This window comes from Neolamprologus brichardi, chromosome 11, assembly GCF_056152115.1.
Source record: "Neolamprologus brichardi isolate AB-2024 chromosome 11, ASM5615211v1, whole genome shotgun sequence".
Classification (NCBI taxonomy): Eukaryota; Metazoa; Chordata; class Actinopteri; order Cichliformes; family Cichlidae; genus Neolamprologus; species Neolamprologus brichardi.
In genome coordinates this window covers 27,142,603-27,159,338 of record NC_142114.1, presented here as the reverse complement: position 1 = coordinate 27,159,338, position 16,736 = coordinate 27,142,603, and the positions used below count along the sequence as shown (strand labels likewise).

The window sequence follows — 16,736 nt, the reverse complement described above, 5'->3', positions numbered from 1 at the left end:
AGTGCTGATTAATTAAAGGTGCAGTAATGATGGCTGCAACTGAGCCAACTTTAAGATATTCCTCCTGTTTCTAGAAACACTGAATCAACTGCCTGTTTGTTTTCTAATCATTACTCGTTCTTCTTGTGTACTGAATTGGACTGCAGCGCCCGAAATAAACTTTTTTTAAAATTATTATTAATATTATGTAACCTGCGTGAAGCACTCGCTGCAGGCCTGTACTGTTTCCAGAGTAGGACCGGTGCCGTTCAGCCCACTGCAGCCGCGGTAGGCTACTTCCGTTCCGCAGAGGGCGACAAGCACCAGCCAGCTAGCCTCTACTGTGGCGGAGGTCCAGACACAATAGAGTGGGTAAGTTTTATTAGCGAATAAAAACGGCTTAATGGCATTTATTTATCAGACTCATGTGAACTGTCTGCGTCTCTGTGTGTGTTTTTTCAGTCGAAGTCGATGGTTTAAAAAGAGAGGAGCACACGAACGAGAAGGTCGCGGTTATCACTTAGTCGCACGGAAAACGGGCACCGACTATGTGCTGGAGCGCAGCTGTTGCTCCCGGCTAGTACCTAACGCGTTTAATGTTTCACTCTCAAACTGACACCCTTCATATGACAAGTTTGATATACGAGAATACGATGCAACCAAGTGTGGTGCTACATAACCCGACATTTAAATATATATTACTGCAGAAGGCCAGAGTCTTTGCTAGTTGAAGTTGGGGTAAGAGTGAGGAGATCTGAGGGGACAAGGGGGGCGTTAGCCGGTAGCATTAGCTTTGGTGGAGGGTGTCACCACAGGGATAAACTTAAAATCATCTGAATTTTTTAGCATTGACCCCTCGTTAGGCACACTGAGCTTCTTGGCTGTGAAATTATTCGTTTTAGTGTACATAGCGCTAGCTAGCTAGCTTGTTCGTCTGCTAACGTTAGCTAACGTTTTCCGTGACGCTAACGTTAAATCAGCATTCGCAAACGGCTTTGTTTGCGCCACCTCCTCTCCCACACGCGTACCCCCACAACCTGAACTGACAGTCGCTAAATATTGCTCACATTTACGTGTTGTCTTTGTTGACTTATTACGTAACCTAAATTACTTCAACTGCATCCAGTTAATCGAGTCGAAGCGACGTTTTCGCGAAACCGAGTTCGCTTAAATCGAAAGGTTTCAGCCGCAGCGAAACGTTCGCATCGCCGCGTCTCGAAAACCGATCAGCTGGTGCTCTTCTGAGGCCACCGTCGATCAGAGACGGAAGACCAGCTTAATTACGCCCTCTGAGGGCAGCTGGAGCTGAACGGTTCGTTTTCGCTTCGGATTTGGTGAAAAAAAAAAAAACTCCACGGGGCTACTGTTCAATAGTCCAAACACTTTCACCTCGTTTTGCTGATCACCTTTCCTTCAACCTCCCCCCCAGGATGTTGCTGAGGTCGACCTTCTGTGGTGAAACTGCAATGTCCAGAAGATGAACTTTAAAATGCATAAATAGCCCCTGAAGTGAAACCAATTCCCATCAGTGATCCAGGACAACTCTGACCTTTATAAAGACAAAGAGTCTGCGTTAACTTGCTTGACAGAGCTCTGTGACTCTAACTGTTAATTCTGATCATTTAAAAATTAATTTTAAGTTTGAGTATATTGAAACAGACTTTAGAAAATGCCAGGAAAACCCTGTTTAAGACACTTTTATGCTTCAGTAAATAAAACACAAATAAATATATTTTATCACCATCTAGGTGATCTTTTTTTCTAATTTTATTTTCCATAAGTTGAATTGGTCAATTAAATATGAACAAATTCTTTGGACCGCAATGAGATTTTGTGGTACAATATCAAACATCAAATATGCTTTGGATCATTTTGAGGTTGAAGAAAAGCTCAAACAGAAAATGTTGGAGGCTGTAGCTCAGGGGGTAGAAGAGGTCAGAAGATATTAACACAAGTTCACATTCTGTTAGATAGAAAGCACTTAAGAATAGAAAAAAGTGCTGGTGTGAATAGGTGAACGAGGCATGTTGTATAAAATGCTTTGAATGCTTCAGTAGAGTAGAAAAGTGCTCTCTAAGAACCAGTCTATTTACCAGAACTACTAATACTTTTATGTATAGTCTTGCTTCTTTCTTTCATAAAGGATGTTCTGGCGTCTCCTCTGCTTCAGTATTTGGAGAATTCAGCCAGTTCTTGTTAAGTCTGCCATACATTCACATAAAAATCCTTCAGCTGCAAATGAAGGTGTTTTAAAGCTCTATTTTTCTTCCTCAACATGGAAGTGGCTTATTAAATGGCTGCTTGGAGGTCAAATTAACAAAAGCCCCATTTAGAAATGACTCTGAATCTTTTCGGCTTTCCACCTTTTAGGTTCCGGCTCTTCTCCAAACCAAACCGGTATGTCGGATGAAGACTCCCGTGCCAGCACCAGCTCTTCATCATCGCCGCCTTCCTCCAGCCAGACCAGACAGAAGGACACTTCTTGCAAGAAGAAACGGGAGAGCAAAGCCAGCATGAGCAAGAACTCCAAGCTGCTTTCCACCAGCGCTAAACGGTAAAAAACCTAAACCATAAATCAGAAGTATCTCGAGGACATCCCCGTAATTCTCTTTAATCTCAAGAATTTGATTGTTGGGGGGGTTTCTGTGTTAACAAAAATTCTGTGGGTTTATTTTTAGGGGTAAATTTTAACATAATTTATAAGAAGAAGTCCATTAGAGACGTGTTTCAGCAGGCCACAAGATTGTCTTTTAGCACTTCCCCTTTCTCTTCTGTGTGTGTGTCTGTCTCTGTGTGTCTGTCTATTTCTATATATCTGCACTTTCAGTCTCATTTTCACCAACACTTGTTCTTTTACACAAGGAATTGTAGCAGAAATTACATTAAATAATCCTTAAGTGAATATGTAAATTTCACATTTAAATAAGAGGGTCTGAGTCGTAAATTCTGTGATTTCTGGAGTAATTATTACTGTAACTGACTATTTCTTTGATGTGCAGGATTCAAAAAGAGCTGGCTGACATTACACTGGACCCTCCGCCAAACTGCAGGTGGGTTTCACTCTGCACCACATGTCAATTATCTACCTAGCTGCACTGGTAATAAAACCCATCACTGTATTTTTCCTCAGATACCAGCCGCTGTAATATACAATACAGAGCAACACTGTGGTCAAATCCAGATCATAATTACAATGGTTAACATTTTTTCAGAATTTGTCCGCTGTGGAGATAAAATATGGGGTTTTTTTTTAATCTAAAACTAATAATAGGCTGCTGTTTCCAAGATATTCCTTATATTTAACACCTGTGTACATTCTTAGAAAGCATTGCAGGGTTATTTCTCCTGAATTCACAAAGTTGCTGCACTGAGTTTATTTAGAGCTCAGCTTGTAAGGTCAGGTCAAGATGCTGGGGCTAGTTGGGAAACATCATTTTCATCATTTACTTAGAATATTATGAAATGTAGATATGTGGGTTTTTGCTGCATGTCACGTATGTCTCTATAACCAAATGTATTTATTCACAGACTTAGAGCACCAATAGGGGAAATGCAAAGTTAGTCAAATTAGTGCATATTTAATGAACTAGGGCCTCTAATGCAAAAAAGTCTTTATGTAAGTAATCAACTGGTGAAGTTTGATATTTATTACTTTTTTAAGCAGTGAATACTAGTGTCCAGTTAAAATGAATTCCACCATGTGCACATTTCAAGGCTGTTTTCACAAATTGTCTCACGCTCTGATCCTGAAATCTTCTATTCAGCAGCTCTTAGGTCCACCAGGCTTAGCAGTAGTATTCCTGCCTATACACTCAGAGCTTTGGCTGAAAAACGTGTTCTTTTAACACCTTCAACTTGATTTATTGAGCATTTTATTCCTGAAAAAAGTGAAATGGATTTTTTCTGACTGATGACTGACGTTTCTGATTTATGGAGAGATGAGATATCCAGAGTTATTTTTATTTATTTTTATTTTTTTAAACACTTTACGATGCGATATTTGAACATTACCCAGTGTTCATATATCTCTATTTAATGCATACTTGCATGCATTTCTGTATTTGCATATTTAAACACAAACATTTCAGAGAGCTTGTAATGATTAATGTAATTAATTATGTTAAATGTTTGTAATTACTAAATACTAGTTTCTAACTAAAAACTTCTAAACATATACGATACATAAGGACTCTTTTTTTTCTTATACTTTTAACTAGAAATCTTCACTTTAGACACTTTACAAACTGCACACACACCAATCCAGTTTTAATCTTTTTATTCTGAGATATTTTACATTAACAGTCAGTATATTAAATGTACCACTTCAGATTCTCGGGGAAAAGTAGTGATTATTTAATAACTTAGTCCTTAAATGTTAAAAGTGGCAATGCACCACTGTGATCGGAAAGACCGTGCTTAAAACTGACATGTTTGAGTTTAGCCTTTGCCTGCAGTGTCCTCAGGCAAATCACTGAGCCCCGCCACACTCCAGGTGGCTGTTCGGCAGCTGTGTCTGACCTTTGACCTCTCTCTGAAAGGAGGGAGAGAGGGAGAGGAATCTGTCCCACTGTGGCTCAGCAGATCAGACAAACAACCTCAGGCTACAGACCATCACACAAATGAACGCTGTCTGGATGTTTGCAGATAAATGAAAGAAACAGGAATTGGTGTCAGTTCACAGCCACAGTCCTAAAAGAAACGGCGGTTTCTGCTTTGACTTCAGTTGTTACTGCTGCCACTTTTCAGAAAACAGCAGCTTCTCGGGCTCCTTCAGGCATCAGACAGAAACTGGCCACTTTCATGTTGTTGCCTCTACCTGATTCTCGCTTCTGTAGATGTCCAGCTGTTTTCAGACATTTTATAGACAGGAGAATGAGGTCAGGATATTTCCCACAGATGCTCCTTTCTCACATGTGGCAAACAGCAGAAAATGGTCCCCTTCAGGCATGTTCACATTACTCGACGTGCCATGTGTTTAGAAAAGTTTCAGCCTGTTGGCTACAGGGATGCACACAGCACGTTTATCTAGTAGTCACTTAAAACCCTACGGTGTGTAGTTTTTGTTTTTTTGTTTTTCTCTTTTAATTGTTGTTCAGTAGTTTAACAAGTTTAGAAGCCACTGCAGATGTTGTCTATGTTGTGAAGGCAGGAAGCATTATAAGAGCTGTTTGTTTGTTTCAATCCTGGCACAGAATCATCAAATGAAGATAATCTAGCTGTTGTCTTAACTCGTGACTTTTACATAGTGAAGAAAAGTCTTTTTTCTCTTTTTTTTTTTGAAACAGGTGACTTAAGGCAAGGTGCAGCCTGCTGAATTGTTGGTTGATTGATTTTTGGCCTGTACAATCTGAGTCAATAACAATAATTCAGTATTATCTGCCTGTTACAGGTGACAGGTTCACATCTTATTCTACAAATCATATTTTCAGGCCAAATCCACCTCATTAAAAAATCAGAATATTTAAAATCATTTAAAAAGTTAATGTAGTTTAGAGCTCATGATAGAGTAGCTGGCCCTGTTACTTCCTGTCCTATAAGGTCATTCTAGTTTAAACAGTACTGCGACTGATTCAAAGGTCCTTTTTGAAGACACTTTATAGTGCAAACATGATAGCCATCCTGCTGTTTTCAAGCTATGCACCACCTTGTTTTAACCCATAAAAGAAGTAGGTGGAGTCCAGTTATCTTAGACCAATATAGCTCAAGTAAGTTATATCCTATATGACGGCAACATTAATGTCTCATAAGGGTGCTACTTTAAGCTGATTAGCAGTGTGGAAAGAGTCTTATAATTAGAATTCATCCACTTGAAAGTCAGAGCCTTTCATCTATCACATTTGCTGTTATATCTTTTAACATCTAGATAATTAGTCCAGACGGTTCTCCCTGGATCGATATTCCATGTTGTCGTTGGCAGTGAAGCTCTGTGCTAACCTTGATTAAAAGCGAACAGAAGAGCGCAATATCTAACCCTACCCAGCGTCCCTGCTGCACCACAGGAGCTTTCAATCAATACTGATATTATGGCTCATAGCGATGAACCCTGAGGGGCTCACAGCCGCATGTTCTACATGTCAGAGGGATAAAGGCTGCGCTGCTTTGAGGAAAAATCAATACAGATTACAGATCATGAGGCAGAGATGCATCACTGGGGATTTGCTTTCAACTCTGGCATCTTCTGAATGATGCTCAAGGGAAAAAGCTTCGAGTCTCTATGTTTGAAGGAAAATATGCTACAAGTACAGTGCTTGTCTTTTTTTGTCCAGTGTTTGTTAATGGAATTTACAGATGTTTCCCACACGTGTCACATGTAGGGAAGTCGTGAAGTTGCAGTTTTCAAGACAGAACAGCCAAACGGACGATTCGTTTCGATACTTTGGTGTCACGGTTTGATATTTTTTTGATACAAAAAAAATGTTCATGCCTTTTTAATTTGTCATTTATTAAAATTATAAATATATATTTTAACTCAAAAGTACAGTTTTTAAATTTAATGTTGCTGAAACAGCAAAGTAATAAAAAAAAATAAATCTATCTGATCGAGAAATCACTCATCTTTGGAAAAGAGAGTTTATTACAGAGAAATGGCTCTTTCCAAAATATTAGCATATTAAACATATTAAACATATCAGGTCCCCATAAGGAGAATCATGTGCTAACGGCTGTCTAAATGACTCGGGTAAAGTTTGTAGCATGCATGCTTGTTGTTTTTGTCTGCTTCCACTTGTCTTTGCACTAGGATGATGTCGGAGTAAATGTGCAGTCATATTCGTTGTGTTCCCACTAGTGCTGTCGGCGTTAATCTGAAATGACGTTAACGCCACAACACGGCAAATCTCCGTTAACGAGCTACCGCGGATCGCCCCGTGCGTGCGGCTGGACGGCGTCAACACGTTAACAAGCTAACTGCGCTAACGCACTAGTTCCCACCAATGTAATTGAGCATTGCGTGGCACATCCAACATACTGTTTTACTTTAGTCCATGACGCGCTTACCTTCAGGGTCATACGTCACATGAAAACCAAAATAGTTCCAAACGCCTGAATGAGGGTGGGGGAGGTTCAATTTGCCATGTTGCAACGAGCTTAGCTTCTGTCTCGCTAGCTTGCGCTGCGCTCAGTGAATCTGCGCTTGACAGTGCAGCCTAGGCGGATAAGTCGAACGCAGATCCACTGAGCTCTCAACACAGACAGCATCGTCAGAAGAAAAGTTGATAAAATAAATTAAAAATTTTGTATTGTTCGATACATATGCGTACCGAACCGAAAGCACTGTATCGAACGGTTCAATATCGATACGAGTATCGTTGCACCCCAAATAAATAAATAAATAAATATATTGTTTTGTTTTCCTCTTTCCCATTTTCTCCTTCTCTGTAACAGAGTGTTTCAGCTACACATTTCTCAAATTGGAGAATCTAAATTACTGTCAACAATGATGAATTAAATATTTATTTTCCAGGTTCATATGCATGTAGTTTTTTTTTTCTCTCCTGCTCTCTGGGCAGCAGATGGTGAGTTGTAAGTAAGATGATCATTAGTAAGACAAAAATATGCTTTTAAAATGGTTAGGAGTGACTCTTGAAGCTCTTTTCTGAACTGAGAGGTTTCTGTCATATTTCAGGTCTGCTTATAGAACAGAATGATTGGCTGTGCATCAGACGTAAGCGAGGGAGGTCGCTGCCTGTGCAGCAACCTTTAGAAAAATCCGGATACTATTCTAATGGCTATTAAAAGCAGATCTTTACTGAGATGTTAGAACTAATCACTAAGGTTACAGGAGGTGTTGTCAAATGTCGTTTTTACGGGGGGAGGGTTACTTTGGGTGGGATTTCCCTTTAACAGCCCACTGAATTCATCTGTCGAATTACAAACGTGGCATTTATCATCAGCTTTAGCTCCTTTCTGACGCCTTCTTCAGCGTGCTGCCAGTAAACGTGAATTTTATTGTGATTCATTGTGTTTTATACACACAGTACGTGAATGAATGTGACTTTCATACTGTAGTACACACTGCTTTGATCACTGCCGCTGATGCACATCCACTGTGCAGCTTGTAATCTACAGTCTGTGTGTGGGTGTCTTTTTTTTCTTCTTTGTTTCTTTCCTCCCTTTCTGACTTGATTTGCGTCGGTGTGTCTGCTCTGTGGATGTTGTCTGTTTGCAGATGAGATTTGTATCGGCAAAGCTTTTTCCCCCTCCTTCGTTATTATTGATGTAGTATGATAAACACCAGAGATGACCGACAAAGATTAGAACTTTCATTCTTTAAAATGTGACTCATGGCACAGCAGCGAATAAATATTGTATTTTAGGCTTATGTGGGAGGTGCAATAAACTAAGTGCACCTTGACGTTTTCAGAATATTTTTGTGGCTTCACCAGAACATAAATCCAGTTTAAATGAATTTAATCCTTCTAATTGCAGTGCTGGTCCAAAAGGAGACAATATCTATGAGTGGAGGTCGACCATCCTGGGACCGCCGGGCTCTGTGTACGAGGGAGGCGTCTTCTTCCTAGATATCGCCTTCACACCCGACTACCCCTTTAAACCCCCCAAGGTACTGATACACAATACTAGAACCTCATGTCTGTTAACTGTACCTCAGAAGCAGGCAGCAGGTGTTTGGACTGAAACTGTTTCAGCTGCAGGGTTTTAGATAACATCAAATCGAGTTCAAGGACTATATCTAATTTAAAAGACAAGGTGTACTATGTTTAACCCAAAAGTTGGAAGGTTGGGTTATTAAATGTAGCAAAACAAACAGATGTCACCTGATATAAAAGTAGCTCTGCATAACGGTGTAAAGTTTGACAGTGCAGGGTTGAAAAAAACCCCCGTCTGTTTTCTCAAGTCAGTACATCTGTTAACCTGAGAAAACAGATGTTACTTTATGAAGAATCAGTTTTATCAGATACCAAGACGGAGCTTTATTAGCTACACATTTGCTCGCTTCTTATCAAGAATATATTTATTTCAAACAGCAGGAAAAGTAGAAATGTACAGTCTGCTTCTTTTAATAAACACACATATCTCAAAGGGATTTTTCGTCATAAATAATTTCCAGAAAAATGGGAAACAAACAATTAAGAAAAAACTGTTCACACTGACTTCCAGTTAAATCTCCATCCCCACACTGTTCCAAAAACACGTTTATTTATGTTTTCAGTTCAGTTTCAGATTGCTTCCAGTGTGGGCTTGATTCTTTCACTTTATTTTTTCCTGTGGTTTTACTTTAGTTTTTACACATTCATTGTAATAAAGGTAACCCTTTGTTACAAGGCAAAACTGAGCATGTTCAGTAATATATTAGACACAGTATAATTTAAATTTTTATTTTGTCTAATTAAAATGTTTTTCACATCTAGTTTTGGTTACCTTTGTTAACCTCTCACTGAGACACTGTACAGTTTCATAACACCAGGATACAGCACTTTACACGAAATATGTTGTCTCATTTAAAAAAAATAATCTTGACACAGATAAGCACTGTGGTTTTCAGTCATTACTCAAACAGGAGTACCATATTAATCATCTGTTGGTCTTTTTTTTTAAGTTGTAGATTTTCTGCTTCATTGCAAGTTGATGAGAGGTTTTAACATTAAAAAGCTCTGTAGTACACACGATCTTCTGACAACCAGTCCTGTGAATGTGAAAATCACCAGATTTTATTTTTAAAACGAAATAATGCTCCAAGCTTCAGTAAAACTTAGCTTTATTCTTTATTAGCGACGGTGAATATAAACATGGATCTCTTAAGAGAAAACACGCCCTCTCTGGGCACACAGTATTAAATATGCTATAGAATAAATATTCAAATAGCACAAAAAAGCCTCCAGCTCCACTCCCACACACGACACACAAAACAAACACATTGTACAACTTTTTGTTTGCCAGTTTGCTTTTACTGAGACCCTGCTCCTCTTGCTTTTGTAACAACACAGCAGCTCATGATGGTCACATTTAACCTCTAAAATTACAGCCTAATTATCCCAAACACAGTTTAAAAAAAAAAAAAGTGGCTTCAGTCCAGATTTCTGGGAAATCGGTGCTTCTACTTTCCAATTCAAGCATTTATGCATTATTCTTTTTATTTTGTGCTAATGCTAATGTTTGCAATTTCATGTTTCCTAAATGGAAGCGTTTTCTTTTTCCATCATATAACTGCTTCAGTTGCTTACTCTGGATCAGCATCACACATTTACAGAGTTTACAAATGACTGGATTTGTTTTTCCCCAGAGGATTATTTGAATGATTTAAGCAGCATTTTTTTTAAACATACAGAGTCACAGCGGTGACAGTGAAAACTCTCATCCCAGTGGATGTGTGTAGTTTCATCAAGACCGTTTCCCAGTGGAATGAAACAAAACAAATACATGGTAAAAAGCCCAAACAGCAGTGGGAAACAACCTGTTCTGATGGGATTACAAATAAAGTAATAAACCACCACAAAATATTAAATGATGCTAAAAATGGACTAATTTAAACCCGAAGCATAGCCCTTTATACTTAATTGGCCCATTTATTACATTTATTTTTAATAAAATAAACATCTGGTCTCTATGTTTGAGTAAAATTTATTTTGTTATGTAAATATCAACAGGAAATCTGCTCTGTTAAACAAAAGCAAAAGTGAAGATTAAATGTAAGCACATTTCTGGTAATCACAGCGTTTTACTATTCAAGTCTGTGTAGGTGCAGTTTTTGTTTGGGGTTTGTGGTTAGGGACACTTGACGCAATCAGATTTTAATTTCGTACCTTTGCTGCTTCAGTTCATGATGGAAATATAAATTCAAGTAAAAAGAAAACACATATACTGGCTGTTTTCATAAGTAAGTTATTTGAGGAGAAACTTTTATGACCATACGAGTCATTCAGTAAAAATTGGTCATCGTCTTTTATCTGAACCCTCAGACTCCCAGATTTTTTTTTTTAAACAATAATTTCAAAGACATGCAATAATTTTATTTTCATACTATGAAAAAACTGAAGTTACAGGCCCTCAAAGTACACAAATAATTACTTTATTTATGGTTAGATGATGAGCCTGGTGTCAAATGTAGATCAAAATGAGACATCTCAGAAGTTCTGTTCTGAGCAGTCACCTATTCATCGTGGTGACATGACCTGTGAAAGCTTTCCAGTGAATTATAATAGAATAGAACAGTATCAGTGCTGGTTTCTATTCCTCCACGCTACACACATTGAGTTATTGCCGTTTTGCTACTGAACAAAAGTAATCATGAAAAAAAGCAACATTAAGGGTTTAGATTGTGACACTTCAGGTGGGTGTAAAATTGATTTGGGGAGGGTTTTTGGTCTAAAAGTATCATCACCCTGGTGGGGTTCTGTGTTTTTCCTGTAATTTATTTTTTAGTCTCTGATTATATTTAATGTCTGTGAGAAGTGAAACAGCATGATGAATACCAGAGATGACCAACTGAGACAAAAACAGACTATCATTCTTGGAAATCTTGAGTCACGCTACAGTAGCGCATAAACTGAGTGTTTCGTCTCTTTGGGGGGAAAATGAGTATTAGACATTGTACGCTGAGATGAAAAGGACTCAAATTTCCTCCAAATGTTTTCCACGCTTCACTTGTTCCACAATAATTTTGCATTCAGTTTTGACACGGAACATTTACTGTAAATGACTCACTGTTTATGGCTGATTGTTGTACTGATAAGGAAAAGTGAGGTTTCCTTCCAAGACAGTTAAGATGACGTACTTCTTTTCAGCCACTAGGGGGCTTTTGTCTACTGAAGAGGTTTCATTGCAGTCCAACACTGACTGAAATTCTCTACACATAACAAATATTTTGTCATATTTTGAGCTGTGTGAGTGCTTCATTTTGTTTTTAATAACACATGTGAAAGTGATCAACACAGGAGTGTTTGTACTGTGTTCTGCATTTCTCTTCAGGCTTTTTTTTTTTTTTTTTTTTAAAGTGTTTTTCATGCAGGATCTTTGTGTCTGCAGGTAACTTTCCGTACCAGGATCTATCACTGCAACATCAACAGTCAGGGGGTGATCTGTCTGGACATCCTGAAGGACAACTGGAGCCCCGCCCTCACCATCTCCAAGGTGCTGCTGTCCATCTGCTCCCTGCTCACTGACTGTAACCCAGGTAAGACATGCACGCTGACGAAAGCTGCATCATTTGAGTACTCAGAAAGCAAAGATGTATTTTTGTAACAGCTGTAACATCTGACAATTACTCATTAAGAAACTTGGATTTATTTCACTGTAATCTGATGCCCATGAAAAACAAACGCAATGAAGGGAAAACTGGGTCATCCAGGCTTGGCCAGCTGGTGTTTTTTATTGAAAAACTTTATTCATTGTTTATGGTGTAGATTTAATGTAAAAGTATAACTCCTATATGTAGCGTCTTCATGTAAGGTACAGCAGTGGTCCCCAACCTGGGCCACAGACCGGTGCTGGGCTGTGAGAGTTGAGGCTCGGTCGTGAAATTTATGATTTTCAGGGTTTTTATCGTTAACTCTGTTTCCTTGGGTCTTTTCCTGTGTTGTAGTTGTTTGTCTTATTTTGAAATAAATAATTATGCATTACCATAGCGACCAGAGAGCATTAAGGGGCAGAGAAGAGAATGTTACTCTCGATGTGGTTAGTGCATTTCAGGAGGACGCTGCTAATAAAGTTACACATTTACACAATACGACCTTTTTTTTTTTTTTTTTTTTTTTTTGTAATTTTGGTCCTATCATTTTATTTTGTTGTATTTATCCGCGACACCTTAAAGGCCGGTCCGTGAAAATATTGTTTGACATTAAACCGGTCCATGGCGCAAAAAAGGTTGTGGACCACTGGTGTAGAGTAATGGAAGAAGCGGCGTTACAGACAGACTGGTCCTCAAAACACTGTCCCGCTGAGCTGTAATGAAAATGAGAAGTGCAACACAAACAGGAGGAGGGAAGATAAAATGTTGCCTCTTTTTGAAAACATGTTGGCTGAGAGCTGAACTTTTTCCATTTCCAGTTTGTAAAACCTCAGGTTTTACCACCACTCGGCTAATCATTAGCAAGTATTTGCAGACAAACTTGAAAAACTAAAGGTAACCATGGCAATTCGCCACCAACTGTCACATTCGATATGGCGGACAACTCTTGAGCAATGCCTGCATCACGTCATGTGACAAACCTCATTGCTGCCAAAAGCAGAGAGGTGAGAGACCCTCAGATGTCAAATCGTTAATGATCTTTTTACAGGTTTACAATTGTGAAACTCGCACTCTTTCCAGTGCATCATCAAATCAACTGCATCGTTTCTGTTTACAGCAGTGGGTTTTTGTACGTCCAAAAAGGGCTGACACACTGGACAGAAGTAAAAGCCGTGAAAGTTTTTCAGATTGAGCCTGTTAATCGTGCCACTGTCAGGATCGCCGCTGTCAGCTCTCTGTCACTTGTCCTGTCACAAATGTGCAGGTCTCCTGAGGCAGTAAAAAAAAAGTTCATAGTCATTGGAAGCTAAAGGAGTGATTAAAAAAAAAATTAGATGAATGGCCCTTCCCTAATGCATGTCACACTGGTTTTATTGGTATCTTACTTAGTGTGAGACTGAAGAGTCTTTGGTGAATAGCAGCACTGTTGCCAGTCGGCTGCCTCAGGTCAGGGATTCTAACAATGAGGAGCTGCCAAGTTTTTCTCTTTTCCTCACCCTGCTCAGTCACTGTGTTTTGACATGTGCTGTTAGTGTCACACTGTGGGAAACTGATACAAATTTAATAGCCTGCTGCTCCACATTTACTGCAGTGCACGTCTCACTGCTGCTTTGACAACCATTCGAATTGATGACCCCGTATTTTTACCACATACCTTCCACAGCTGTGAACTCTGATCTCATGACCCCAAAGCTGCACATTTTAAACGCGGTCAGATTTTATGTGCTCAGCATGCTGCTGCAGGCAGCTAGCATAAAAGTTTTACTCTGATTCATTCACCAGTGAGGAGAACCTGTCTGAAAGACAAGACAGCAGCCGTGTTGTAAAAGAGATGGTGTAATTTAGCTTTTATGCAGCATGAAGCATTAAGGAAGAAGGCAGAGTTCAAAGTGAGGTGCAGTTTTAGAAATGTGATGTGAATTCCAGCTGACGGTCCACCTAAACATTTACATGATTTCATAAAATGGAACCATGTGACTCAAGTTTGTGTAAACCATCAATCTTATCATTTTATTTTTTCCAAAAAAGTAAATTGCAGTTGTATGAGAATGACTAATCTTTCAAAATAAGAGCATGAGGACTGTACAGTAGTCAGTGTCACTGAGAAACTGTGCTCAGATCCAAATGTTCAATATTTAAAAAAAAAAAAAAACTTCTTAAACAATTGAAACTGTTTAATTTGCTTCAGTTTTTTGTTTTTGTAGCATTCATGCACAGAGATCATGAAAAAGCAGTTTCGAAATGAATGTTTTCCAAGTCTTAAATTGTTGCCGACCAGCCTACGAGCTTTTTTATTTGAAGTTTTTAATCTGTATTAAAGACACTATCGAACCTTTTCACCCTGCCATGAAGACGCTTCTGGGAGCTCTGAATTTTAATTCCAAACATGGTGGAATGTTAATTTATAACTTAAACTGTCATTTGGGGGTTTTAGATGGCAAATCGGAAGAACAGATTTGAATGTACTGCACATGCATTCCAGACGAAATGTTTCTAAAGTAATTTATTCCAATTTATTCTGATTATTCCCGTTTCTTCTGTTCACCCAGCCGATCCCCTGGTGGGAAGCATCGCCACCCAATACACGACTAACAGAGCAGAACATGACCGAACAGCCAAACAGTGGACAAAGCGATACGCCACATAAACCCACAGAGGACGGCAGCAGCAGGAAAAGGAGGAGGAGGGTCGAAGGGTCGCTGGGTTGCTTGTTTTGGGGGGAGGGGGTGTTATTTCTATCTCAGATTTTTAGTACTTTATTGTCTGGTATATTTTTTGCTTCCTGATTAAGTTATCTCCAGAAACATGGTAATAAAGGAACACAATGGAAAGGAAGTGATGAGTCTGCCTCTTTTCTGTTTTTAAAAAAAACATTGTTAATTGAAAACAGAATTCCACATACAACTCTGTGCATGTTGAAACTTCTGCTGCAAGCATTGTAAAAATATTTGTGAAGACACAAGAATGCACCATGAAGCATGCCACACACCCATCGGCATTTATAGAGCTGCTAACATAAATGAGATATACAGTAAACAAAAGCACTAGTACAAAGCATAAACTGTAGTAAAGAGAAGCTGTATACACGACTGCAGTGCCGACCCTCTTTAAAAACTGAACGTACATTAGGGGACTGATAGTCAGGCACCCCTGTTTAGCTTTTATGGAGTCATTTAGTTGAAAGTAGATGCATTTAGTGTTTATATATGCTAAATAAGTGTTTAGCTTATCCATAAAAATGCACATTTTTATTTTTATTTTTACCTGTCATGTATTTCTTTACAGCTGTAAGAAGAGCACCTGCTAACATACAGGATTAACCATGTGTCAGAGAAAGTAGTGTCCTAAGAGAAAACATGCCTTCCATACCTGAGGGAACATGCTTAATTTTAGTGTTTGTCAGTTGACAACCTAACCTGTCCAACAAGGCTTTGATGGACATGTGTGACACTATGGATGTTTACATGACTGTGAGCCAGCAGCCTTCACAAATTGTTGTCTTTGTATTGTAACACCTGTTCTGAAACTCTTACATCTTGCTCTTGAAGCAAACACGAAAACAGACTCGGAAACAGACACGGAAACAAACTAAACTGAAGCGAGCAGACACGCTCGGGGAAACTACCCAAACTGAATTCAAAACAAAAAGTCAGAATAGAAGAAAAACTGATCTGAAAATACGAAACTACATTAACTCAGTTTAAGCCTGTATGTGCTGTTACAGGCCGGTATTAAATCATATCATTAGCTGCTTTAGTACATTTCTATGAAGTAGTATTTTTTTAAACAGACATATAAGTTTAACTAAATGAAACTTATCATAAAGGGTTATATTCAGCCTATGAATCCTGAATAGACTCAGAAAGTTGTGATATTTTTGAAGTGGTTATTCAATTTAGCTTAACAAGTGAATCGGGTAGTTTTAACTCCCAGGACACTTTGTGACCTCTCTCACTTAGAGCTGGTGTTGGATTAAACACAGAAGTCTGCAGACTGAAATTAGAATCTACGGTACAGTGCAAAAGTCTTGAATTACCACTTATCCTTTATATTTTGCTTCCAAGGTGCCAGATTTTGTTGTAGTTTTTAAAGCGGTCTGGAGTAGTAGTTCTCCAGGCTGTCTGAAGGTCTTTCAAAGTTGTTGCTTTTAGACATTGGCTGCTTTTTCACTCGTTTTCAAACCAGTCTTTAAACCTGACTATTTTCAGTTGAATGAGTTTTGCATATCCAGTCTCTTACCACTGACCTATGAATCATATGTCAAGCATAAAAAAAGCACCTAACTCAAATGAACCTTGTTGTGTCAGACAACAAAGAATTAGCTTTAGAACCTTTGTTAGCAGCCTGTCTCAAAAACACAATTGTTTTCCCCATTTATTTAGTTGAATCAATGAAAAATCCCAAAGAAAACAGACATAAAAAGGTATTAAAGCCATTAGCTGAAAACTTCAGCATGATGTGCAGTGTGTCTTTAAAAAACACCCACTGGAAACTGAACAAGTGGGGGACAAAAGAAGAAGTGGAAGTCCTAAAAACCTTAAAACAGTCTATACCAGATGAACAATGATTTAAA

At 38.7% G+C, this 16,736-nt stretch overlaps 1 protein-coding gene across 2 annotated transcripts; it reads left to right on the top strand.

Annotated features, from left to right (window-relative positions):
- Window positions 1-203: 203 nt before the first annotated feature.
- LOC102781296 (ubiquitin-conjugating enzyme E2 E1) lies at window positions 204-14,998 on the top strand. Of its 2 annotated transcripts, none has more exons than XM_006801779.3 (6): window positions 204-351; window positions 2,350-2,533; window positions 2,979-3,029; window positions 8,407-8,539; window positions 11,962-12,109; window positions 14,713-14,998. In XM_006801779.3, the coding sequence occupies exons 2-6, from the start codon at window positions 2,379-2,381 to the stop codon at window positions 14,808-14,810; spliced, it is 585 nt and encodes a 194-aa protein (XP_006801842.1). In that variant the 5' UTR covers window positions 204-351; window positions 2,350-2,378; the 3' UTR covers window positions 14,811-14,998. The 2 variants fall into 2 exon arrangements, with proteins under 2 accessions (XP_006801842.1, XP_006801843.1); XM_006801780.3 differs by having other exon boundaries at window positions 248-347.
- The last annotated feature ends 1,738 nt before the right edge of the window (window positions 14,999-16,736 follow it).